The following is a 27,244-nucleotide window of genomic DNA, read 5'->3' on the forward strand; positions in this document are numbered from 1 at the left end:
CCTGTTCTGTCTTTCTTGTGTGTTGCTCAGTTAATTTCTTTCACAGGTACGTTTTCCTCTTGCAGTGGTCTTGGAACAAGTAAATGAAAAGAAAATGGTTACTTCTACAAAAAGTAATTCAAAATGTGTTTGAGAACACGCATGCGCATAGTTGTAGTCTAACAGAAGTTCCTTTATACTTTTCAGATTTTCCCAGGAGGAAACGTTTTACATACAGTTTAACTGTCCACAGAGAACTGTTGTGCCTCTTTTTTCTTGCAGTAGGATTCAGTATTAAATCTGATGACAACCTCACATGTAAATACAATACATCGTGACTAGAGAAATCGTTCATCAGTCAGGTAAACGAACCTGAGTGTTAACCTCAGGTTTGCGCTGCCTTCCTTGCGAGACCCTGAGTATTCTATTTAATTGTTCTGTGCCTAGGATTTCCGAACTGCAACTGCTTCTAGATTTGTTCCTGTATGGCTTATAATTATTTTTGCAAAACATGGTAAAAATATTAATATATCTGGAAGACAAATATATATTCTATTTATATGTTATTAGTACATTTATAGCCACTTTAGAGTAATTGTGATTCCAGTAATAGCCACTGTTGCTAATAGCAACAATCAAATACTCTATCTGACAAAAACTATTTGTGATGAGGTGATTTCTAGACAGAGGGTGAGGAATGAGGCTTTTGGAACCCCAGCACAAATATGAAGTGTTCTTCTCCTTCTTGGTTCCACTGTCTGAAATGTACACGAATATGTGACAGAGGCAGGCTACGTACGGAATGTGGCCTGCAGGCATGTTTGGTTAGACTAACACAGCTTGTTTTTCTTTTTTTAATTAGCTGCCAACATTTTAAAAATTGAGAAATTTGATGCCAGAAGTCAGAATCTCTGGCTCCTCTTAACAAATCAGAAGATCTGGCAACACCAGGCTTTGTTTTTGTGGGGCAGGAATTAGCTAGAAGTGGCTGACCCGTGTAGATGGGGCATGGTCTCTCCAATTTACCGATGTCTTCCCCACTCCCTGCGGTGTCCCAGACCCGTGACTGTCAGTTACCATTGTCCTCTCAGGCGGGTACGTTTCCTGAGCTCCCGTTCCGGTTAATCCTTACACATACTGACTACCTGCTATATTACCGTGTTCTTTCTAGTAACCTACATTGTATTCCTGATAATAAATAGTCAACTGTTTTAGAGGGTAATAAATTCAGAGCAGATGCCGTCAGTCCCTCCACCCAGTAACAGCAAAAAATGATATTCCTATGGACAATAAGCAGATCATTACATCTATCCAATCTTTCAATTATTTTAAATTCTTTAACTTCAACTCTGCTTCCAGGCAAGTTTCATTGCTACAATGACCAGAATTATAAAAATATCACTGAAAAGCAGTGGTAGTGTCATTTATAACAATCATATCTTTTATCCAATTTTTCTATTTTTTCATTGTGACGTAGATTTCAGCAGAACACAGTGTGTTAATGGAAACTTCTCATTGTTTTCATGCAGCATTCCTCATCTGAGTTTTCATGAACACAAAAACCAAGCACAAATTACCAGTACTTAATAGATCAAAAATTAAATGAGGAAATATGGTTCAATCTAAATAAACTTTGAGTTTATAATTATAATACTACCCACTAGATTAAGTTGAATATCTGCTCCAAAGGAAATCATATCGTACAGTTGAGACATGACCTCACATAGTATCAGATCAGCAAAGAATAAGAGTCTAGGCATTTTCAAGAACTATGTAGAACACAGCTGGGGAAAGGTATCAACAGAATAGTATGTTTATTAACTCCAAAACAATGTTACAAATAACTGTGCTCTGATTGTATGTATATAGATCTCTACAATGATGTATACATCTTGATATTGCTAAAAACTGCAGGAGGACTGATAACCACAAGAGCCAGCAGCATTTAGAAAATCCATGAACTGTGACTTATATGTACTTACCTAAAGGTTAATTATTTTTCTTAGGGTTTGTCTTATCAAAAGTATAATCCTGTGAAGTACAACAGAGATGCTTGGCCCATAGGAGTCTGTGGTTACGACAAAGTCTTGGTAAAGTCGTGGAGGCCTCTAAAAAGGATCAAGTCTAGTAGGAGAAGTTCCCACTGGCTGGAAGTGAGGAACAGGGCTCCCTACCCTGTCCGGTCTGTTTATGAGAACCTAGCCCCATCTCTGCAGAAAACCCTACAATACTCCCCTTTGCACTGCGCTTAAAAGCTTCAGCTCCCCGTTTCTCCTTCCACTCCTGCACCCCAGGCCTCACTGCTGGACTTGCACATGCTGGGCACAGTCATTTTTTTTTTTTAAAGATTTTATTTATTTATTTGACAGAGATCACAAGTAGGGAGAGAGGCAGGCATAGAGAGAGAGAGAGAGAGAGAGGAGGAAGCAGGCTCCCCACCAAGCAGAGAGCCTGATGCGGGGCTCGATCCCAGGACGCTGGGATCATGACCTGAGCGAAAGGCAGAGGCTTAACCCACTGAGCCACCCAGGAGCCCCTGGGCACACTCATTCTCATGGCCTCTGTCCTGGGTGTTCCCCTGCCTGAATGCTCTTCCCCCATATAGGCTCATGGCCACTTCCTTCTCCCCTTCAAGTTCTAGCTGGACCATCACCTTCTCACTCAGGCCCCTGCTGATCGCACCTGCCTCTCAGGCTCCCCAGGACTCATGAGCTCCCTTTCTCTCTCAAATTTCCTTCTCCTATAGCATTTATATACATTATACATACACAATTTATAAATATATATACATTATATAATTTATATTATATTTATTTATTAGGTTTTTTATTGTTTCCTGTCCATCCCCCAAACCCACTAGAATATAAATTTCATATCAGGGATCTCTATCCCTGTCACCTAGAAGAGAGTGTCTAGCACACAGTAGTTGCTTAATAAACCTTTGATGAATGAATGAATAGATGTACATGGCATATAAGTTCTGCTATCAAAGAGAAATAAAAAGCATTATGTAATAATATTAATTTGATGATACACCGGGAAGTGTACATTTATTAACTGTATACTTTAGATTACATATACTCTAAGCATTTTATATGGATAATCTCATTTAATGCCCATGACAACCCTCTGAGGTTGGCTTTCCATGTTTATCCCTACAGCCAAGGGTATCCAAGTAATTTGCCCAAAGTTACAAGCAAGGTGATGGAGCTAGGAATTAATGCCTCTCAGGTGTGCTTCAGGGCCCTCAGCCACAGGAGACACCTGCACCTTCTAAGCATTGAGCTCTTCTTCAGATTATCTCCTTCTCTATGGACACAGGCTCTGTGTGGTAGAGCAATTCAGCTTTCAGTCTCTTTTTGGTCGTTTGTCAGTGGGATTGCATTAGTGCTTCTATGACCAGTCCCACTGAAGATCGTAAAGTATTTCTATTCACAAGATGTGCAGCATTCACAAATACAGAGTAGACCCTGAGTCTGATGTGAGCCAGGACAACAGATCTAACAGGAGGACACCTAGAAGGTCAGAAAGGCTAGTCCACAAAATGTTGAGTGGGGTGAGGCTAAGACCAGAGGCCAGAATGGGGTCTGTGAGTGGGCAGGAGACAGGAAGACCATCTATGAGTCCAGGAGGAATCACTTACAGTGGGAGCAAGGTGTTCTATGATCAATCAAAACAGTACCTAAGAAATTGCTAGGTCTGGCTCCCTGCTCCCAAGTGGGGGGGAAAAAGCATGATTTCATTCATCCTTAGGGGAAAACAAGCAGACTTTTAAGAATTAATGAGCACCCAAAACATAGCTTTGACCATAAGAAGTTGCAGATCTGAAAAAAATAATTTAATTAAATATTCTTAAAATGAAATTTAAAAAACTAAAAAAATATAAAACATTTGCAGAACTATCACAGTTAATTTTTGCTGATTTTCTTTCTCTACTAAAGAAATTAACTGGCATTGATTCTTCAGCTCTAATGTAAAATATATGTTTATGTGAATAATTAGAAGTATGTAACTAAGAGGGTCAAGAGCACTATGTGGCTGTGAGATCTCTGAATGCATATATTCCATGGACTAATTTAGGAATGAATAGGAATCACATTACATTTGAAAAGCAGCATCCACTCCATTCCATCTGACTCCTTTGAGGTCACCAGGAATTACACAGACCATAAAGGTTCTCTAGTTCCTGGTTCCACTGGGAGATCTTTAATACGTCAGGACCTAGTTCCATCCTATGTTTTAAGGCTGAATGAAATAAATATGCTGTGAGGAAATGAATGACTTGTACCTTCCCACTCCTAGGACTTCATGGACATTGTCCACACAATGATTCAACTACAAAATATACAAGAAGGCAGCATGTCAAGAGAGGGGCAGGTGTCTGGTTTGGTTTGGTTTGGTTTTTGTTTTTAAGTGGTAAATCATTAGATTCACCAACTATTGAACCATGGAAGTTAAAGAAAAGTAATCCAAAAGGTGAGCCCCGTTTCACACTTCTGACCTTGGCACGAGATACCTGAGGTTGTGCAGATAACCTAAGGTATAGTTTTGTTTTTACCAATTGGCAGGGCATTCTCTGGACTGTGAATTTGCCACAACCCTGTGAGTGTATGGGTTTGAAATAAATACAAATTGGCAAGTCCACAAAGTCCCTCAGAGTCATAAACCAGTTATTGCCGTGTGGTCTCTTTGCTTTCAGAATAAAGATTGTGCTGCCCTGGGCTCATGAGATTTAATTGGAATTTGCATTATCCCTCCTAAGTGACTTCAAAGAGACTCTGCTACTTGGATAGAGAAATGTGAGAGGAAAATTCTAAAGCCCCTCCCCCATTGCCAAGAAGAAAGGGAAAGAAATGTGATGGTTTTTACGTGAACCTCATCTGGTCCTCATAGATCCCCAAGGTGCTGTGTTTGGAAAGAACTGGGAGCAGAGGAGATGGGTGTGCTGAGAGCTTTCAGGGGAATTAGGAAGGCATTTTGCGGGGAGAAGGACTGGGATTTAATCTACTTTGTGCCACGCACAGTTCTTGGACTTGATGTACAGCCTCCAACCCATTCTCACAACCGTTCCTCGAGGGAACCATTGGTGACAACTGTTCCAGATGTGAGACAGAGGACGGCTGTGTGCAGGGCAGCAGGATGAGCTCACACAGGGACAGTCCTCACTCTCACTCAGTGCGAGGCATCGTGCCAACCGTTTGAGTTGGAATATCTGAATTAATACTCACTGTGAAATAGATACCATCATTGTTATTCTCATTTTACAGATGAGGAAACTGAGGTTGAAGAGTAAGCCTCTTATTCAAGGTCATGCAGTTGGCTAGTGGTGGAGCTGGGATTTGAACCCAGGCAGTTGGTCTCCAGAGCCCCTGCTGTTCATCTCTATGTTGTAGGCCCCTCTAGTCCTCCTTTTAGATGGCTCACTTGCTATCCTCGTGACAAAGCTGCTTTCACCTCAAGGATCACACAATAAGCAGACTTTGAAAAGCCCAGAGGACCCTTGGGAAACTGTGATCAGGAAGTGACACCAGGTGAGACGAATGTTTGTTTCACAGTGTAGAAAGTGTGAGTCTGGGGGCGCCTGGGTGGCGTAGTCGTTGAAACGTCTGCCTTTGGCTCAGGTCATGATTCCCAGGTTCCAGAACTGAGCCCAACATCCATCTGGGGAAGAAGGGCTAACTGGGGGAGCTCAGTCTCCTCCAGCTGGACAAGACCAGTCTAGGGTACAGGAGAGAGCTCTAGCCTCTTCGATGCAGAGTTCACACCTGCCATTTGTCCCACAAGACAGTTTTGTTTTTGAACAGACTTCATCTCCCAGGGAAGACTCAGTATATACTAAGGAGAGGGAAGTAAAGATTGTCTCCTCAAATTTAGCAATAGGAATACATTAGAAAACATGGTGGGGGGTGAGTTCCATCTGACTCAGTAGACATTTGCATCCCTACTATGGCTGAGTGCTCTTAGTAGGTCCTCACCCGGCGTTGCAGCCTACTCACAGATGCTGCCGTCAGGTGGATGTCACAGGAGCAGGAGTGCGAAAGCCTCAGCTCCCTTGCTTTGGCTACGTGCATCTATCTGTTTTTCCTCAACTCTTGGTTTAGAAGCCCTTCAAGAAGTATAATTTTCCCCCTTCTGTACGAGTCGTCACCATTCATTCTTACACCCGTCATGTCAGGTAGCTCCTAAGATGTGTTTGCATTAGGGCTGGATGGGAGACTCTGAGGGTTCAGAGAAGACACCAATAATTATTAGAGTTCAGATGCAATTGACACGTGAATACAGGACAGAGAAAGCAGTGATTACCAATGGAAGTCCTGCCAAAATAGTCTGGCTAGCATTAGAAAAGTTTTTCAGAAAAAAAAACTAGACCCTTTTTCTACCATTCTTAGAAAGATTGTCCTGAAGGGAAGACTCTTTATTTTAATGAAATTATGGAGAAAAACAAAATAGCAAATAAACTCCAGCAGTTTAGAGGAAAGCTGTGCTCAAACTCTTCTTAGAAGGCGAGCCTCAAAGCTCAAGAGGTCCCTCTTCCTCCATGTCCGTCCTCTTTGACCTTTGCAATTTCTTCAGGCTCCTCTTGCTCGTGCCCATCACTCTACAGAAGTGAGGGGAGGCCTTTCCCTGTGTCTAGGATCTTCTCTCACCATTCACTTTTCACAAGCTGGAGCCGAATGCCTGTTCTAAACCCAGACCCGATCATGCCCCCTTCCTTGGCTCCCCCCTAAGAATCCTTCAGAGGCAGTCCACTCCCACCAGAGCAGACTTCTGTCTTTGGCAAAGCCCAGGGCAGGCTTCTCACAGGTTAGAAAGATGGCCAACAATCCTCTCACACCTTAGATTTCTTTTTTTTATTTCATGAGCTAGGAGGTTTAAAATAAAAAATAGGGGGTGATTGTGCCGCCTGGGTGGCTCAGTTGGTTAAGCCACTGCCTTCCACTCAGGTCTTGATTCTGGAGTCCTGGGATCAAGTCCCATATCAGACTTGCCCTGCTCTACAGGGAGCCCGCTTCTCCCTCTCCCTCTGCCTGCCACTCCCCCTGCTTGTGCATCCTCTCTCTCTCTCTCTCTCTGTCAAATAAATAAAAAAAATCTTTAAAGAAAAAATAGAGGGTGATTTAGCAATGCTACCATATATCATGACCCTATTTCATAGAAGAAAGGACATTTCAACACAGAAAGAATAGAGAAAATAGATCTAAGAATAAACACCAGGCTGCTACGTTTCCCTAAAGCATCTCAAGTTGGCCTTCAGATGTTGGAAATAGCTGTTGGAAATAGCTCTGTGTTTTGTTCATTTGGTGGCGGTGCTGATGGTTTTCCCTGTGGGGTCCTGAAGACCTAGAGGCACCTGATGCCCAGCCCTTCCATACCACGTGCTCTGGCTTGCACCTGGAAAAGGACGTCCCCTGGAGGGCAGGCAGACTCTCCAGGACTCTGCTGTGACTTGAAGACAGAACGCCTGTGACCACCCCTGCAGATGAGAGCTAGCATCTAGGTGTGTGTGCATACGTGTCCGCATACTGCAGGCACAGACACTCGGGCACTCGATAGAGTCTCTGTGTTTGTGCACGGAGACGGCCTGAGGACGGTGACATGCCGGATCAATGAACACATCGAGTGCCCAGATCGTGACATGTGAATACTAGTCTCTACTTAAAGGAACCAGGAGTTCTTGGAGAAATGGTTGGTTTCAGGGCGGGAGCAGAGAAAATCCAAGATGAGTTTGGAACCATGAGCATCATGAGCTGGGAAAATGTTCATAGGCTTTAAGGTAGAAAGTCCCCTTTTAGGAAATTATCTAAATGAAATATTCATAAATGTGGGGAAAAAATGAGTCATAAATATGCTCATTACTTCATGGTTTACAATAAGGAAAATTGGAAGTAACCCAAATAACACACAGTAAGGCAAATGACCAAAACCAGTTATGAATATTCACTAAACTGCATGTCCTAGGGATGGTAAGTTCATGAGGATGCTTAGGTTATAATGTTCAGTTACAAATGCAACATCTAGATCCAGTAAGAGTACAAGTCCTAACTGCTGTCTGGATCTTCACTGCAGCCTTCTAGAAGAGAAGCCCTTCGGATCTAGCTCATGTGTCCCAGCATCTATCAGTGCCTTCAGGTGGAGCTGGCATTCTTGCTTCCTCAAGGTCTTGACTCCTGCTCTTGAATACCATCTGTCCTTCAAGGTTTACACCATTTAGCCCTACATTTACCACCCCCACATCATCATCTTTAGTCATCCTCCACACCTGCCCTAATTCACTGAAGACTTTGGCACCCCTTGCCCCTGGTCCTCCAGGTCCTCTCATACAGATCTTCCTTGGCCACGCGGATAATGCATCCATTGCTCGGTTTACTTGATGTCCCAATGCCAATGCTCTTCCCCTCTAATCTAATTTAACAATCTGAAACCATGTCCTTGGACCTCATTACCATACTGCCCTGTTCCAGCTTTGAAATGTTAAACACGGGGTAGCCTGGTGGCTAGTCAATTAAGCGTTTGACTCTTGATTTCAGCTCAGGTCATGATCACAGGGTGTTGAGATTGAGCCCCGAGTTGGGCTCTGTGCTGAACATGGAGCCTCTCTTCATCTCCCCACCAGCCCTGATCGCTCTCTCTCTCGCTCGCTGTCTCTCTCAAAAAAAAGTTTAACTCCCAGACCCCACTGTAAATCTATTCTTCCACTTTTTTCTTAGCAACCTCAACATTCAACGTTCTGGTGGTTCTATTCTAATGCATCCAATCTGTTTTCCCAGATGATTGGACTGCCATTAATTAGCAACCTCCTTATGACTTAGGTTAAGTGGAAGTTTTAAAACAGCAACTTAGAGGAGGGGAGCTTAGTCATTGGCATAGAAGGAGACCCCTAGACTCGTCTTGTCCCTAGAACACAGTTAGATAACAATCAAATCATTTCAAACACCCAAGAAATCGACCTGAAGACTGACAGAACAAACTCCACAGCTTGAGGGAGAGAAGAGGTCATATCACAGAAAGCAGGAGGTGCAGAGCTGTGGTTTGGGGGGAAAACAGAGTGGTGGGTGCCGTGGAGGGAAGGAAGCCCTTGTCACAGAGAAAGGTGAGAGAGAGTGGAACACACAGGGGATCACACGAAGAAAATACTTCCCTGAGGCCAGTGGCTGGGAAAATAAGAGGGACTGATTTTCCTGAGTTTTTGCAATCAGCAGGGCTTGAAGATGGGTTAGAAAGGTCAGTGGGCTTGGCTGGGATAGAGCCCTGAGGCTGCTGCCCATCCTGGAGTGAAGGTAGCCAAGCACCCCTGGGGCAGATGGAATGATCTGGGGATCACCTAAGGTGCATGGGGGAGACTGTTTGATCTTGTTGGAGCACATCTGCAAGACGTGGCATGGACAGAGTCACGTCTCCTAGGACAAAAAAGCCAATGGTCACCATTTCCCTCTGCCACCCCTCAACATAGGTGCAGAGCCCCCTGAGGTAAATAACACAGCACTCACACTGGCTGCCTAAGCACCTTACACCTAGTCCCACACCCCCACCCCGTGTTCTTCTGGGACTACTTTTCTGGGGCAAGTGTATCTCAGTCCCAGTGTAACAGGTTCCTTCCCCAGAGGACCAGCAGAAAGCCCTGTACACCTCATTTACTGATCAGAGTTCTGCAAGGCTTCAGTTCTAGTGAAAGTAACATCAGGTCTCATTTAACAAGCAGACTGCAGCACTCCTAGTTAGAACTCCCCACACTCTGACCAAGGTCCAAACACTGCCCATAGCTGGCAAGGGAACCCTCTCCAGACACCTGGCCTGAAGGATAGGGCAGCGAAAACACAGCAGCAGAGTGCACACAGCGCACACCTGAGAAGTGCCAGGCCTTGGACACTATATGACCTTTTCTTCAGAAAGCCATTACTATCAGGAGCAGAAAACATAGCAGGCTTTTCTAGCATATAAAAGTCAGAGACTTAGGAAAAAATGCCAAGATGGAGGAATTTATCCCAAATGGAAGAACAAGATAAGGTCATGGCCAGAGATCTAATCAAAACCAATGTAAGTAATATGACTGATGGAGAATTTAGAGCAACAATTATAAGGATACTCTCTGGGCTTAGGAAAAGAATGGAAGAATTCAGGGAGGCCCTTATCACAGAGATAAAAGAGTTAAGAAACAATCAGTCAGGAATGAAAAATGCAATAACAAAGATTTGAAACAGACTTGATGCAATGAAAACAAGGATGGAAGGAGCGGGTGAACAAATTAGTGACCTAGAAGACAAACAGTAGAAAATAATGAAGCTGAACAAAAGAAAGAAGAGTTATACGATACAAGAATAGACTTAGGGAACTCCATGACTCCATCAGAGGTAATAATATTTGTATCATGGGAGTCTCAGAAGAAGAAGGAGGGGGCATAAAATTTATTTGAGGAAATAATAACTAAAATTTTCCCAAATCTGGGGAAGGAAACAGACATCCAGATCCAGGAGTCACAGAGAACCCCCATCAAAATCAACAAAAGTAGGCCAATATCAAGACATATTGTAATTAAATTTGCAAAATATAGTGATAAAGAAAAAAAAATCCTAAAAACAGCAAGACAAAGAAGTCCCTAACTTATAAGGGAAAGCCCATAGGCTGGTTATAGATCATCAACAGAAACTCTGCAAGCCAGAAGAGAATGGCATGATACATTCAACACGCTGAATAGCAAAAATCTGTAGCCAAGAATACTCTATCCAGCAAGGTTGTTATTCAAAATGGAAGGAGAGATGGTTTTCCAGACAAACAAAAACTAAAAGAGTTCACCAAACCAACCCTGCAAGAAATATTAAAGGGACTCTTTTTTTTTACCCCAGGAAATATTTATTGTACAAAATTTACATTTGTTGTATATAGTGAAAAGCATAGCAAAACAACATTTTGTTAGCCCATTTCCTTTGAAATTTCTGTGAAAATTAAATATTTTTTCCTAATATGTTCCCAGATAATATAACTTTTGATATAGTTATTTAATGGTTGCATTGGTAATAAGCATCTTGGGACATAAGTATAAAACTGCAAACAGATAAAGAAGTACGGGGGGAAGACCACTACCAAAGAGTAATCTCCATGAACCTGGCCTTTTCCACTGCAAGGCGGATGCTGTGGGGTCATCCCCTGTATTCATGGTTTGGTTATCTGAAGCCATTCATTAAGATACTTGAGTATTTTAATGAACCTTAATCTTAATCTCATTTACGACTACACCAAAAATGATAATATACTTAGAAATAAACCTAACCAAAGAGATAAAAGATCTGTACTCTGAAAGCTAATAAACACTGATGAAAGAAATTGAAGACAACATAAAGAAATGGAAAAAACATTCCATGCTCATGGATTAGAAGAATAAATATTGTTAGAATATCCAGACTACCCAGAGAAATCTACACATTCAGGGCAGTCCCTACAAAATACCAATAGCATTTTTCACAGAGCTAGAAGAAACAATTCTAAAATTTGGATGGAATCACAAGGGACCTGGAAAAGCCAAAGTAATGTTGAAAGAGAAAACCAAAGCTGGAGGCATCCCAATTTTGGACTTCAAGCTGTATTTCAAAGCTATAGTGATCAAGACAGTATGGTACTGGCACAAAAATCAAGGAAACAGAATAGGAAACACAGAAATGAGCCCATAACTATATAGTCAATTAATCTTCAAGCAGGAAAGGCTATCTAATGGAAAAAAAGATAGTCTCTTCAACAAGCAGTGTTGGGAAAAGTGGACAGCAAAAGAGTAAAACTGGACCACTGTCTTATCCCATACACAAAATTAGATTCAAAATGTATTAAAGACCTGAATGTAAGACAGGAAACCATCAAAATCCTAGAGGAGAACACAGGCAGTAACCTCTTTGACCTTGGCCATAGCAACATTTTACTGGATATGTCTCCTGAGGCAAGGAAAACGAAAGCAAAAATTAACTATTGGGAGTTCATCAAAATAAAAAGCTTCAACACAGCAAAGGAAACAATCAATGAAACTAAAAGGCAACCTATGAAATAGAAAAAGATATTTGCAAATGACATATCTGATAAGGGGTTAGTATCTGAAATCTATAAAGAACTTTTCAAACTCAGCACCCCAAAACCAAATAATTCAGTTAAGAAATGGACAGGACACATGAATAGACATTTTTTCCAAGAAGACATAGAAATAGCGAACAGACACAAGATGCCCAACATCATTCATCAATGGGGAAAAGATGAGTTTCACAACACCTTTATCGAGGAATTATATCATTAAGGTAGCCCATGAACCAGAACTTGCAGGGTACTTGGATTGAATCTAGGGATCTCTGATTACTTTTTAACAGATGCTTTCTTGCAGTTTTTCAAAAGAATATATAATAGTGTAATGCTTTGAAAACCAAACTTCTGTTCTCACTTTGCTATCAACAATATTAGTGGTTCTTTAAAACCCAGTGACTAATAATTCACATTATTTCATGCAAATGTATTTCCTAATTTTCAAAGAAAATCTTATAATCGTTAATTTTTAAGAACTAGAAACCCTCATAATATCAAAGATAAAATCAACGTCAGATTGAGTCACAAACCTTTTGGAAATCCATGCCCAGCATTCTCACCTGCATTTGGCAGTGACATCATAATGTCTTAGCTAGTTACAGGATCTGCTGGGCAACAGAAAGAAACTCTTGAGGAGAAGCAGGAGATTACTGGATAAATCAATCATTTTCCCTATGAATTTTATATTGTTTATTATTGTATCTGGGGTTTTTTCCTTACAGGACCCCAATACAACTTACCATGGTGGTGCTGGTGAGTAAGCATTTAAAGGTTTTACAGAAAGAGCAGATGAGAAAGAGGACCCAACTGGTACCTGACAGTTTTCTATAGGACGGTACAAAGTTTATTATGGGAAATACGGCATAATTTACATTTTAAATCTCTGCCTCAAATCCTTTGTAGAAAAATGCAGTTGAAAGAAAAGAAAATAGTAAAAGAACTGAACTTACTTCTTATGAATTTTGCAGGTGAGATGTGGGCACCTAACGCTATAAAAGAATACAAACCAGAACCGGAAATTAAGGAGAATACTCCTGCTAATGAGAAAAATGGCAATTATTATAAAGATATAAAACAATGTAAGTCTTTAAAGTTAATAGCAACACATATACAAAAGCTGGTTATACTGGTTTGATTTAACGTTTTAAAAAACTCTAATTTTATTTCCTACTTGGCTAAATTCTTATTTATTGCATAAATGTTTCAGTGCGTTAAATGAAATTCTTATTTTCTACAGCTATTTTTTTTTAAGATTTTATTTATTCATTTGACAGACAGAGATCACAAGTAGGCAGAGAGGCAAGCAGAGACAGATGAAGGGAAGCAGGCTCCCCACTGAGCAGAGAGCCAGACGTGGGGCTCAATCCCATGATCCCTGACATCATGACCCAAGCCGAAGGCAGAGGCTTTAACCCACTGAGCCACCCAGACACCCCTCTACAGCTTTTTTTTCATAAGATGTTATGAAGTTTAACAAGGTTCTTTTGATAATTTCCCGTAAATAACATAGTTCATGGTGGCATTGTGGTGATTTGAAATTGATCTAATTCTGTGGTGAGTTAACCAAAATTTATTTGGAGGTGGGTATCATTTTCCCAAGGCTGCTGAAACAAATTACCATAAACTTGGTGGCTCAAAGCAACAGAAATTTATTCTCTCACAGTTCTGGAAATCAGAAATCCAAAATCAAAGTTTTGATCATGCCATGCTCTCTACAAAGCTTCTAGAGGAGAGTCAGTCCTTGCTTCCTCCAGCTTCTGGTGGCCCCAGGCCTTCCTTGGCTTGTAGCACAATTCTAGTCTCTATTTCCATCTTCACATGGCATTCTTGCTGTGCCTCTGTGTCCGTTTCCCTCTTCTTATAAGGACAGCATTCATATCAGATTAGGAGCCCACCATTCACCCCTGTGATTCCATCTTGACTAATTACATCTTCAATGACCCTATTTCAAAATTAGGTTGCATTCTGAGATCCTGGGGTTAGGACTTCAGCATGGCTTTTTTGGGGGAGGGACACATAATTCAACCCATAACAAGATGACTTTAAGATGTCTGAAAGTTCCATCCAACTTCAGTTTATTCATCATTACTCATATGGGCTTTCTTTAAAGAAACTCTTGTGAAAAAAAAAATTAAGATTAAATCTAGTTGTCTTGGGATCCTTATTAACATTACTCAAAGGAAAAATAGGAATACAATCAAGATATTTACATTTATATTCATGTACATACATATATTCACTCAAGCACTTTGATAATAATAACATATAAGTTGTATTTCTATTTTCTCTTTGGTGAATCTATGTCCTTCCTTTGTAGGTAAAAAAAAAAAAAAAAACAAACCCGATTCTCAGAGAGGTCAATTGCCAGATTTACACTACCAAAGCCAGAGTCAGGAACGTTATCTAATGTATCTATCACAGGGCTTCTGCCTAGGGTGTACAAATGGTGCAATCATTTCCGTTTCAGTCATTTCCTTTTAAAGCAGGTACCTCTGCTTTAAAATATCCAGAGGGTAAATAAACCAAGAGCGTGATGACTACTTCAATTAGAGAAAAAAGTCTTTTTTACACACACAATATATACATAACATCAATGAAATCTCCCTAAGAAATTGTGTTATGACTTACTTTTCTAATTTAACAACTCTGGAGCTCTTTTCACATCTGCCTCATTATTTTTAGTGGATGCCTAGTATTCCATAAAATGATGTCCCATAATTTATCCACGAGCATTTAAAGAATTGGATTATGTGCAGCTTTTTCCTTTTACATTCTTCTCATGTACAGTTGGGTGTATCTCTCTTTGGATAGATATCAAGTACTGGGCACTGCTGAATAAAGAGTAAATCTTTAAAAATATTGGTACCAGCAAATTGCCCTCCAAAAAGCATCTACTAATTTACGTCCTCCGAGAATGCCCCACAAGCTCACCCACAATGAATATTGTTAATCATATTTTGTGACTGTAAGTGAGAAATTTCCATTACTGTTTTCATTTGCATTCTGATTACTTATGAAGTTGGGTATTTTCCGCTCTATTTATGGGTATTTTTATTTCTACTTCTGTGATTTGCCGATTCATATCCATGGCCCATTTTTTTATCAGGCGGTATTTTCATTTATTTGCAGCAGATCTTTTTATGTTCAGTATATTAATCCTTTTCCTATAGTAAAAGTTAACAAGTATTTCCCCACCAGGCTGTTGCTTATTTTTAAACCTGTCGAGGTACCCTAATCACAGAGAAAAATTATAATTTTCTAAAATCAGTTGTTGCTTAATTTTTTAATAATTTCTGCATTTTATATTTCAGTTAGATACGGCTTATTCAATTGAAATTATTTTCCTATTTTTTCAAATAATCTCATTTTGTTTTAAATCTTAGGTCTTAAATCGTTATCTTTGTATATGGCATAAATAGAGGCACAAAACTTTATATTTTTCAAGGAGGTTCGCCAAATGTCTAACACCAATTCCCTACTCATGTGAAACACATTTAATACAATCTAAACTCTCACTTGAAATTGGATTAGTTGTTACCATTTTATTGTTTCTTCGATCTGTTTTTCCCTGTAAAAATACCAAAATGTTTTAATTTTTATAGTTTCATGACTCATAACATGCATGTTGGGCTTTGGTTTCATTTTGTTTTATTTCCCCATAAATCTGGCTCAGAAATTCCACAAAAATCAAAATACATTAATGACACTGTTTGTTGGTGCATGCACATGCCTGCATGGTGGGATGGTCGAATATATATGTATGTGCTAAACACACATGTACATTCATGTATGTATAAAATTTTGTCATTTCATGAGATTTTAAGAAAAATGAGACATGTATATGTCAATGTGTCAGACTGCCATCTCGATCCAATTTACTTTGACTCTGGTTGAGTGGATATATCCATTAGTTTTGAATTATAACCAACCCTCAGTAATTTCTTCTCAGAATGTTATTCAGCACAAGGGTAAATTTGGCTTTTTCTCCATGAATTTTATGTTTATTTTATTTTATTTTATTTTATTTATTATCTTTTTAGATTTTATTTATTTATTATTTTTTAAGATTTTATTTATCCATTTTATTTATTCATATTCATTTTATTTATTCATTTGACACAGAGAAAGTGAAAGTAGTGGGAGCAGCAGAGGTAGAGGGAGAAGCAGGCTCCCCACGGAACAAGGAGCCCAACATAGGGCTTCATCCCAGGACCTGAGCCGAAGGCTCAGACGCTTAACTGACTGAGCCACCCAGGCACCCCATGAATTTTATTTTTAAACCCTGCCCCATTTCCTTAATTTGTAGCTGAAGAATGTCTCAAATACTTTATTATTCTTTTCTCAGAATTAGTCAGGGCCTATGTTTTAAGGGAAAAAAAATCAGATGAGGAAAAATGTGAAGAAACAAGAAGCAACTGAGTTAGTTGCTGAAAACATTTGATCTTGTATTTTCAGACGTGTTCACAACGCAAAATCCAAATGGCAGCCAGTCTGAAATATCTGTGAGAGCAACAACTGATTTGCAATTTGCTCTTAGAAACTGTAAGTACTGAGAGTACTCAAAGTTACTGTTACAAATATGAAAAGTCCTTAAAGCAAGATTTCCAAACAGCGCTAGAGTGTATCAAGTAAGAAAAAGGTCTTAGATGATCTAGTGTCAGGGAATCTTAGTTCCTAAAAAAGGAGACTCCATGTCCCTTGCAGTAATGAAGTCAGAAGTCAAGGAGGTTCTTACATACCTTAGCCTCATATTTTTGGTTTGAAAAGAAAAATAAGGACTAGATTTAGGGCTCTAGAAAATTGTATGTTTTCTTAAACCCACATTTTTATTCCTTTCTGCTTACACCTTCAACGTCAAATGTTCTTATTTCCTTTTTGCATCTTTCCATCAAGTGTAATTAATTTGCTAGATAAAACTGTTGCCAGCATGTGACTTCAGGCCACTAAAAGTCTTCTAAGGACATATCCATATCTTACACCATGAAGTATCAACAGCTCGTATCTACAAAACACATTAGCATAAAACAGAAGACAAGGAAAAGAGGATAAAATTAAATAGGGAAGAGAGAATGTTTCTGGCTCTAGCAGCTTCAATATTGAGAAAAGCCAGACTCCGTAATACCTAATTATTAATAAAGTTATTTGACAATAATGGAATACTTTGAGTAATTCTAAACCTTGGGACATAAATGAGAGGGACATTTCAAGGGCATACGTTAATTAAGCAAATCACTCATAGGAATTTTGCTTGTACACAGCAAACATCATTTTGAGTTGTTTGGGACAAGAAACAGAGAGCCAGGTCTTCAACAGACCGGGTAGCTCAAATTCCCTTAGGAGATGGATTATTGAAGACCATAGGACCCATGGAAGAAATTCTAAAACCCTAATTTCTATTCCCACAATTCAGGTCCTCAAAGTATTGTCAAAGAAAGTTGGATTGGAATAAGAAATTGCTGCCATTTTATTTTTTTTTTTTTTTATTTTTTTTTTATTTATTTATTTTTTTTCTCATTTTATTTATTTTTTCAGCGTAACAGTATTCATTCTTTTTGCACAACACCCAGTGCTCCATGCAAAACGTGCCCTCCCCATTACCCACCACCTGTTCCCCCAACCTCCCACCCCTGACCCTTCAAAACCCTCAGGTTGCCCCAACCTCCCACCCCTGACCCTTCAAAACCCTCAGGTTGTTTTTCAGAGTCCATAGTCTCTTATGGTTCGCTTCCCCTCCCCAATGTCCATAGCCCGCTCCCCCTCCCCCAATCCCACCTCCCCGCAGCAACCCCCAGTTTGTTTTGTGAGATTAAGAGTCATTTATGGTTTGTCTCCCTCCCAATCCCATCTTGTTTCATTGATTCTTCTCCTATCTCCTACCCCCCCATGTTGCTTCTCCATGTCCTCATATCAGGGAGATCATATGATAGTTGTCTTTCTCCGATTGACTTATTTCACTAAGCATGAATTGCTGCCATTTTAAATGGGAGCTCTGACAGAAAGAAATAATATTAACATGGTAGGGACATTCTAGAGGAGCAAGCCCCTCAAAGAGATGGAATTCTCCAGAATAATTTTGATTAACAATTCTTTTAGTGCCCAGAAAACTGTATAACTGTGAGGGCAAGGGGAAAATTCACACACTTTTCTCTAAGTATAAGGGATGCATGGCATAGTTGAAGGATTACTTACGAATTTTGTTAGAGTCCTGCCTGAATTATGTCAACTCTGGTAAGAGACTCTTTTTCATAACTTTCTTGCCAACAATTCTCCTGTCATGGTGCTGTTGGTAGGCTCAGTCTCAATTCATTCTGCCTCTCCATAGAGCTTCTTTTATAGTGAGATTGCCTGTACTTCATGTGGAAATTAACTGACTCCCCTATTAAACAAAATTAAATGAAATGGCCACCATGGGGATGTGTGTGGAAAATGTACCCCAGTCACGATTGTTCCCAAATACACTCTTACTAACATTCCTCCAGAAGATGGACACATTATAGACTGAGATATATACTAAAATAGGCCTGAAAACCCTTGATTTGTAGCCCAAATGGTTGTACCCAAGACTCTGTTTTGAGCAGTTCACACGCAGGTATTTCTGATTTCCAAGGATACTGATACGCCTTCCTCTTCTGTGTCCTAACACGGACTGGCCACCAAGCTCTCCAGGGCTGCTAGGATCACTTCAAGTCTTGTTAAGGGAAATATCTGAACCCAATGTTCTCATCCAATACATCTTTTTTACCTCTAAAGGAAGCTTATAGCCACCACCACAACTATCCCCCACCCTTGTTTTTCCTTACTCTTACAAACTATAAGTGTATTAATCCCCTCTCAGGCAACCCATTATCCCAAAACTTTGTTCTTCAATGCCTTCTTCTTTCCCCTTCTTTATGATATCTCAGGGAAATGTCAACATCTTTCCCTTTTTATTTCCTTTTCTTTGTTCCATTTTTTAGCTTAAAAAAATGCCTAATCACAGATGCTGTCAATATTTGTATATGCTGATAATCTGTTATCCCTTTTCGCAGATAAACTCGTCAACGAAACAACTGTGTCACCTATTAGAAAAGGCACCAGTGAACAATTTCTGGCAGAACCCTCTGGAAAAAACAATCAAAGTATTAAAGTTTCAAAACTGTAGCCATACTTGGAGCATATCATTTTATGATCTAATTGATGTTTCACTACTCTGGGTACTTCATATAGTAATGGCATACTTAAAGAATTTTTTTTTTTTAAGATTTATTTATTTGACAGATAGAGATTACAAGTAGGCAGAGAGGCAGGCAGAGAGAGAGAGAGGAGGAAGTAGGCTCCCCGCTAAGCAGAGAGCCCGATGCGGGGCTTGATCCCAGGACCCTGGGATCATGACCTGAGCTGAAGGCAGAGGCTTTAACCCACTGAGCCACCCAGGCACCCCTGCTTAAAGAATTTTTACAGCTACAATTTAAAGTGACTCTAAAATCTTTTAAACAGCGAAAATCTGAGTCAATTTTTAGATTTGTCTGTCAAGGAATAGGATGTGAGCCCTTTTTAAAATGAAATTTATTTTAATAAAATGTATTCTATTTATATTTATATTAGATATATAAGCATATTTTTAATACATTTTAATGATGTAAAATTTCTATCTGCTTGAGGAATGAATTTATCTCTAATTAGGATCAATTGTTAGTATTTCCTGAAATTTTGGGGGAGGGGTTGGTAATGACAAGCTTCAAAATCAAAATCATTATTTTACTTTCATTCCAAGAATATTGTTCCTTATAAAATAATTGTATAACCATGTCAACCCAGGATGGCTCTCCTCTAAGGTCTTGAATGAGTGGTCTAATTGAAGATAATGGACCTGCCATTACATGAAGCATCCAAGTATGTTTCTCATATGGTTACTGTGAATTAGTTTGCATCTTTAACGCTTCTAAAACAAATAAAAATCGTAGTCGCTTTTTTTTGATATATATAAAAATAGAAATCTTATCATCCTAGTGGTGTTCCTTTCTAAAATATCTCTAGTCATTTACTACTAAGCTTGGGTCATGTTCTAATTTCTTTTTTTATTATTATTATTTTTATGTTCTAATTTCTTTTTTTTTTTAAGATTTTTATTTATTTATTTGACAGAGAGAGATCACAAGTAGGCAGAGAGGCAGGCAGAGAGAGTGAGAGGGAAGCAGGCTCCCTGCCGAGCAGAGAGCCCGATGTGGGACTCGATCCCAGGACCCTGAGATCATGACCTGAGCCGAAGGCAGCGGCTTAAACCACTGAGCCACCCAGGCGCCCTATGTTCTAATTTCTTAACGAGGCATTTAAATCTGAAAATAATCTGACTATTGAGAAATGTTCAGGTTTCATTTCCAGTCACATTCCCCATCCATATTCTTCACTCCAGTCTACCTGAGGCTCTCACAACTCACCAAATCTGCTCATGACTCAGTGGAATGATCTCACTCTTGCCTTGTTTGCCTGGCAAAAATTTCTAGTCCTCTAAGCCTATACTGAGCAGCATCTCCATTTCGAAGGGCTTCTGGCCTTTGCAACTGGAGTTAAGGCTCTCTGTGCATCCCACTTGTGCGTTTCTATCGAACCCCCATTATCCTGCATCCTAATTAACAGTGATTCTTGTCTGCCTCCCAAACTAAGAGTGTGTTCTGTCAGCATAAACCTTGTGTCGTCTTCATTTCTGAACTTTAATGCCAACCACAGCATCTGGCACACGGTAGGAGCTCAAGGTATAACTGTTACATGACTAAACTAACAAGTGAATAAATGCTCTATCACAAATTTACTAAACTGAAATTACCTTACTTAGTTATCTTGTTCTATTTTGTTTTTTAAACAGGACTAACCAAGGGTCCAAATGAACCTGCATTTTGGACAATGTTAGCTAAAGGTAAACTCATAGTGGTTAGGTAGCTGGGGAAATGTTTTGGTTTTCTAAAGTCTTACATAAGAAAGCCGAGGTCAGTGTAAATAGTTTTAATATTAAGAATTAATAAGTCAACACTTTGCTGCCATTATCACGTGTAATAACAAATGCAAAATAAACCCACAAAATTGATTGTGTCGCACACTTTCTGATTCTCTCCCCAAAGCTTACTCTCCTATAAATGTTGCAATTTTGTCATTCAGTTTATTATGATTAAATATTTTAAATAAGGCTCTCCCTCAATGTAGTCCATCTTTGTGTTCGGAGCAGTACGCATGTAAGCACATGGAGATCTGTGAATAAATGCAAAGTATATAGTTAAACATATGCATGTAGAAAGTCATGCATGTATCATAAACATATAAGCATATGTGTGTAAATGTAATGTGCATGCCTTACAAATGCACGTTTATGTAGATGCACACATGTATAATGTAATTCATGTAGCACACACACATAGATGCACACACTGTAAACACGAAATATATACCAAATTCAGTTGAGTCTCCTTATTTGCAGATTTTGTGTTTGTGAATTTGCCTACGTCTAAAATATATGTGTAACCCCCCAAATCACTTTCATGGTCATTTTCAGACATGCACAGAGCAGCAAATAATTTTAATTGCCTGACCCTCATGTGCCCAACTGGAGGCAGAACAAGGAACACCCTGTCTTCCTTTTGCAGCTCTTACACTGTAATTAAGTGTCCTTTTTGTTGTCTATTTAGTGCTACGTGTTTTGCATTTGTATGCTTTTGATCGGTGATTTTGCTAATGAACGTGGCCCTGGAGTGTAGTATTAAGATGCTGGGCAGTGTTCCTGAGCACAAGAAGGCGGTGATATAACTTATGGAGAAAATATGTGTCAGAAAACTTTGTTTAGGCTTGAGTGATCATGCAGTTAATCATGAATTCAGTGTTAATGAATCAGCAATATATATTAAATAAAGTATCTTTAAACAGAAACACACATTAAAAAGTTATGTATTGATTGGTTGATGAAGACGTTGTGGCCAGAGGTTCTCAGGGACCTAAGCTTGCATTTCCCCCAGGACCAACAATTCAGTCTTCACCAGGTCAGTGTTCCCATGACTTTATGGAGCATAACTGTCATAAATAATGAGAATACACTCTCTATATTAAACACACACACACACAGAGTAATTTTCATAAGTGAATTTTGTTTACCATAACACCACTTTATTGTCTTAACAGCTTTAAATGCAACACCAACAGCTGAGGAGATTGAAGAAAGAGATGAATTATTTCGCCCAATTCCAAGTAAGAACAAAATACTTCAGTTAAATGGCATAAGTGCCAGCACACGTTTCAGTGTGTGACTTAACTGCTTGCAGATTCTGTTTGCCCGAGTAACATGGAATGTATGTAAAAGGGTAGCGTGGTAGCTGACGTTATCTCAGTGTGGACATGTGCTGTTTTAAAGAGGTCCCTAAGCATTATTCTCCAGTCGCCACAAATGCAGAGGGATGTTTTCATTTTCCGGTTTTGTGACTTCTATTCCTGAAACAGAGGAGTAGGCAAGTGAATCATATCTAGAACACAGTGTTTTTAATTGATAGACTCTGTTTTCTGAGCAGTTTTAGGATTACAGAATAAAATGAGCAGAAAGTACAGAGTTCTCCTGCATTCCCCCAACTCGGCTTCTCCTATCATTCTCAGCTTGCATTTAGTTTGGTACAGGTTTTAGGATGGATGAGCTAACAATGTTAGTATTAATTAAAGTCCGTAGTTTACATTAGAGTCCACGCCTTGTGTTGCACAGGTCCGTACATTTTAACAACTGCATAATCTTATGTGTCCACCATCACGATCATAGAATCATTTCACTGCCCTAAAAATCTCTTCTGCTCCACCATCTGCCCCTTTGTCCTTAAATCCATGGCAGCCACTGATCCTTCCACCACCACCATAGTTTCGCCTTTTCTAGAATGTTATATAGTTGGAAACAAAGTACATAGACTCAGCCTGCCTTCTTTTGCTCAGTAATATGCATTTAAGAGTCCTCTATGTATTTTTATGACATGATGGCTCATTTCTTTTTATCACTGAATAACATTTCCTTGTGTGGATATACCAATGTATCCATTCGCCTACTGAAGGACTTCTTGATTACTTCCAATTTTTGGTAGTAACAAATAAAGCTGCTATAAACATTCATGGGTAGGTCTTTGTGTGGATCTAAGTTTTCAACTCTTCTGGGTAAATACCAAGAATTGTGATAGATGGATTGAGTAGTAAAACTATGTTTAGCTTTGTAAGAAATTACCAAACTGACTTCTAAAGTGGCGGTACCATTTTGTATTTCCACCAGCAACGAATGAGAGAATTCCTGCTGCTGAATGCAGTGTTTTGTTTTGTTTTTGTAATTTTCATGCATGCATTAGTTATATTTATGTGAGTAAAAGAATTGATTTCAATATAAAATTTCATGAAAAGATAATAATATATTAATTTCCCCCAAATCTCTGTCCTACAAATAAACTACTGGGAAAAAAAAACAGCATCTGGTGATGCATCTAAGGCCTGACATCTCTATTCTGTATTGGATTATTTGACAAATACAACCATTTGCCTTGCAGGGTTTTAAGAATATCATGTGAGGCTTTGTTTAGAAAAGTTACATATAGGAATGACTAATGCTGTGTTACTTTAGAAATATTTTGTCTTTCCAAGTAATTGAACATGATTAATTTTTTTATCACATATGGAGCACATATTACACTTGCCAGGTGCTTTATATACATTATTATGTCAGTCCTCCATGAAGTTGGGATTATCCCCAATTTACAGATGAAGGAACTGAGGTTTAGAGAAACTGCCCAAGGTTAGCTTTCTCATCATTCCAGTGGTGGGGAACTCCAGTGGTGGGGAATTCCAAACCTCCTCTAGTTTTGACCATCATCTTGAAAAACAAAATGTACTACAAGCTCACCTCTTTACAAAAAGTCTTTGAAGGAGTAGCAGAGCAATTCAAGAGCACAGCCCCTCTTAACATAATGCGATTATTCCCCAAAGAATCTGCCTCAAAGTCAACAATCACTGATAGCTGTATCCATTTCACTCTTCATGGTCTAAGATCGCGCTGTGACAATTATGGAATCAGGGATTACACACATGCAAGCTCGCCACTGCTTATCACCAAAACACCAGAACCTAGAAAATAATGAAAACTTTGGAACTTTTGGATGCGAGAAAGTTGGGGCAAGAGAGAAAAATCAACAGTTATTTCAAGTCACCATTAAATAAATGTCTATTAAGTCAGACATAAATTCAGGAAAATGCAAAGTGTGGCAGTAAAGATGTATTTTCATTAATAGATTTAGTAAAAAGACCTTCGACATCTCTGGATCTGGACATGATTTTTTATTATCTAACTTATTTTAGAAGTTTTTTAAAAAAATTTTTAGCTTTGTTTTATTTATTTAAGTTTTAGTTTTATTATCTAACTTTTTAAACATCAAATACACTAGGTGTGGTCTCAGTAACAGAATGACAAATGCAGTTCTTAAATTTCATGGAGAAAGCATCCGGCACACCATCATTTTAGCATCAAAGTCAATGCGGGTCCCAACGGTAAAAGGGTATCTTTCTCTTCTGAAGGACAAGGCCCTGGTGTGTAAGTTCATCACATTTTTTAATAGTCATCTCTTGTGTCTTGAAACGGTCTTTATCAGTCAGGGAGGAAGATTGCTATAGAAATATTTGAGCATCTGGTAACCTGGGTTTCAAACCAGATTTTGCCCTTCATTTGTTATGTGAGATGGGCGAATTCATAAACTTCTCTGATCCTGTGAAATGGAGCTAAGAACAGCTCCCCCAGGACTGCTGTGGTGGTTCAACAAAACAAGCGAAGAGTACTTCGCCCTAGGGAGTAGCCCACAGTCTTTGCATTGCACAAGACAAGTGAGGGTACGCAGTGATACCCTGGATGGTGAAGGCTTCTCTTCAGTTGCTTTGCTCTCTTTACTGGTCCAGGAAGACATGCTGGAAACAGTCACTCTTTTCCATTGCATTTTCTTTCTTTCCTCTCAGACTCTGATTTGAATGCCACAAGTGAAGACGCCCTGACCAAGCTACAGGAAATCAAGTTAAAATTAATGCTGGGCATCTCGTTGATGACCCTCTTCCTTTTTGTTATCCTCTTGGCAGTGTGTAGTGCCATGCTGTACAAAGTGAAGACAATTAAGTAAGTCCGCAGACCTCTGGAGTCTTTAGAACGAGCGTGGTGTGAAGCTGTCACCCTCTCTCTTTAGCAAATTGTTTAGGAAATGTGGCTCCCAAATGTATCTATAAGATCTCAAGTTAAGCTCCAGTTCCCCTATTCAGAAAGGAGCATGGGGCTGTCTGGAGAATTTTCCCCCAGTGTATTAGTCATCTAGAGATAAAAGTAATATTAGTCAATTGGAAAGACTATAGAGAATCTAGATATGCATTCTTTTTTGCTAGCCTTGGATCAAAAGGGCTATGAACTGTGTTCTAAACAGCACATCTGCTTAAGGTCTAACATTTTTCATTTATTTGTATGGTGTTATACGAAGTAATTGGACAGAATTAATGTGTTATTTCAATTTTTGTGATGCTTCTTAATTGAGTTGGGCTGCAAATGTATGTAATGAAAAACAATTCTTGATACATGTTTTCTTTTTCAGTTATAAAAGTAGATATCAGACTGAATACACTGTCAACCCAGAGCTGGCAACTCTGTCTTATTTTCATCCATCAGAAGGCATATCAGACACATCTTTCTCTAAGAGTGCTGAGAGCAGCACGTTTTGGAGCACCACTCCTTCAGAGCTGAAAAAACCAGACACAGTGGCAAAATCTAGAACAATGGACATTGTTTCCACAGCCTCAGATGATACAGGCGGGAATGAGGAGTCAGATTTAATTCAGAGTGAGGAGCCAAGTGAAGAAACCCCCACCGATGAATAGACGACTTTAAGTTTTTGTCAGAAAAGAAGTTTCTTTGTGACTTCACTAACGTCATGATTTGGAAACTCTGCTGAGAAACTTAAATTTTCTGGTGTCTGAAAAGGAGGACATAGTCAATAAAATTATCTCAGTCATAAAAATTATACAGTGGAAAAAATACAAGAAAATAATTTAAGGTGTGGAAAACTCATTCAGTAAAAATAATCCTGGACAGTGACTTATGAAATTTATTCACTCTAGGCTGGTTAGCTTTAAAATGAAGACATTTAGATATCTATCTAATCTGAGGGCATTTGGGGAACTTCCATGATAATCACCACTACCTACATCCCTCCCCCTCACCAAAGCAAAAAGAACACACTTGTTTGTGTTTTACTGCTGAAACAGTTGTGCCCTATGAAGAAATGAAGCTAAATTAGTACTAGAGACTCCTAGCATTCTTTTTAATTTTTACCACTTTAAAATTTTTATTTAAATTCTATTAATATAGTGTATCATTAGTTTCAGAGGTAGAGTTCAGTGATTCATCAGTCGCCCATGATACCCGGGACACATTACATCACGTACCCTCCTTAGTGCCCATCAGCCACTTCCCCATCCTCCCACCCACCGTCTCTTCAGCAACCCTCAGTTTGTTTCCTATAGTTAAGAGTCCCTTATGGTTTTCTCCCTCTCTGATTTCATCTTACTTTATTTTTCTCTCCCTTCCCCGTGATCCGGTGTTTTGTTTTTTAAATTCCACATATGAATGAAATTATATAATTGTCTTTCTCTGATGTATCTCGCTTAGCATAATGCCCTCTAGCTCCATCCATGTCTTTGTAAGTGGGAAGATTTTTTTGATGGCTGAGTAATATTCCATTGTATACATACGTCTTCTTTACTCATTCATCTGTCGATGGACATCTGGGCTCTTTCCATCAGTTAGCTACTGTGGACATCACTGCTACAAACACTGGGGTGCCGTTCCCCTTCGGATCACTACAAGCCTCCTAGCATTCTTGTTTAAAAGTCATCGAGTTATCAGTCACTTATGAGGCCATCCATCCCAGGAGTGTTTCAGTTTCAAAGAAGACCAATGGAATATGGATATCGTTTCCCCTTGAGGTATTAGTTTCAACTGGAAGGATTTGGGGAACATGTGACAGATCTTTTGTGGGTATGTGTGGAGCTGGGGGGAGGGTGCGAATTTAGGTTTTATCCTCTTCCTGAATTCTCACCTACTTTTTGCTAGGCGCTTTGGTACATTACATCACACTAAAAGCACACTTATTTCACAGATCAAGAAATGAAAACTCAGGTAAATCAGATACCCTGCCTAAGATCACCT

General features: G+C 39.3%; 1 protein-coding gene across 2 annotated transcripts; it reads left to right on the plus strand.

Annotated features, from left to right (window-relative positions):
• Positions 1-116: 116 nt before the first annotated feature.
• Positions 117-26,500, plus strand: EQTN (equatorin). Of its 2 annotated transcripts, XM_046022891.1 has the most exons (8): positions 117-341; positions 13,002-13,112; positions 16,489-16,575; positions 19,062-19,151; positions 20,876-20,926; positions 22,177-22,242; positions 25,015-25,168; positions 25,632-26,500. In XM_046022891.1, the coding sequence occupies exons 2-8, from the start codon at positions 13,007-13,009 to the stop codon at positions 25,912-25,914; spliced, it is 837 nt and encodes a 278-aa protein (XP_045878847.1). In that variant the 5' UTR covers positions 117-341; positions 13,002-13,006; the 3' UTR covers positions 25,915-26,500. The 2 variants fall into 2 exon arrangements, with proteins under 2 accessions (XP_045878847.1, XP_045878846.1); XM_046022890.1 differs by lacking the exon at positions 117-341 and having other exon boundaries at positions 12,871-13,112.
• Positions 26,501-27,244: the final 744 nt, after the last annotated feature.

Source organism: Meles meles, chromosome 11, assembly GCF_922984935.1.
Source record: "Meles meles chromosome 11, mMelMel3.1 paternal haplotype, whole genome shotgun sequence".
NCBI classification, from domain to species: Eukaryota; Metazoa; Chordata; class Mammalia; order Carnivora; family Mustelidae; genus Meles; species Meles meles.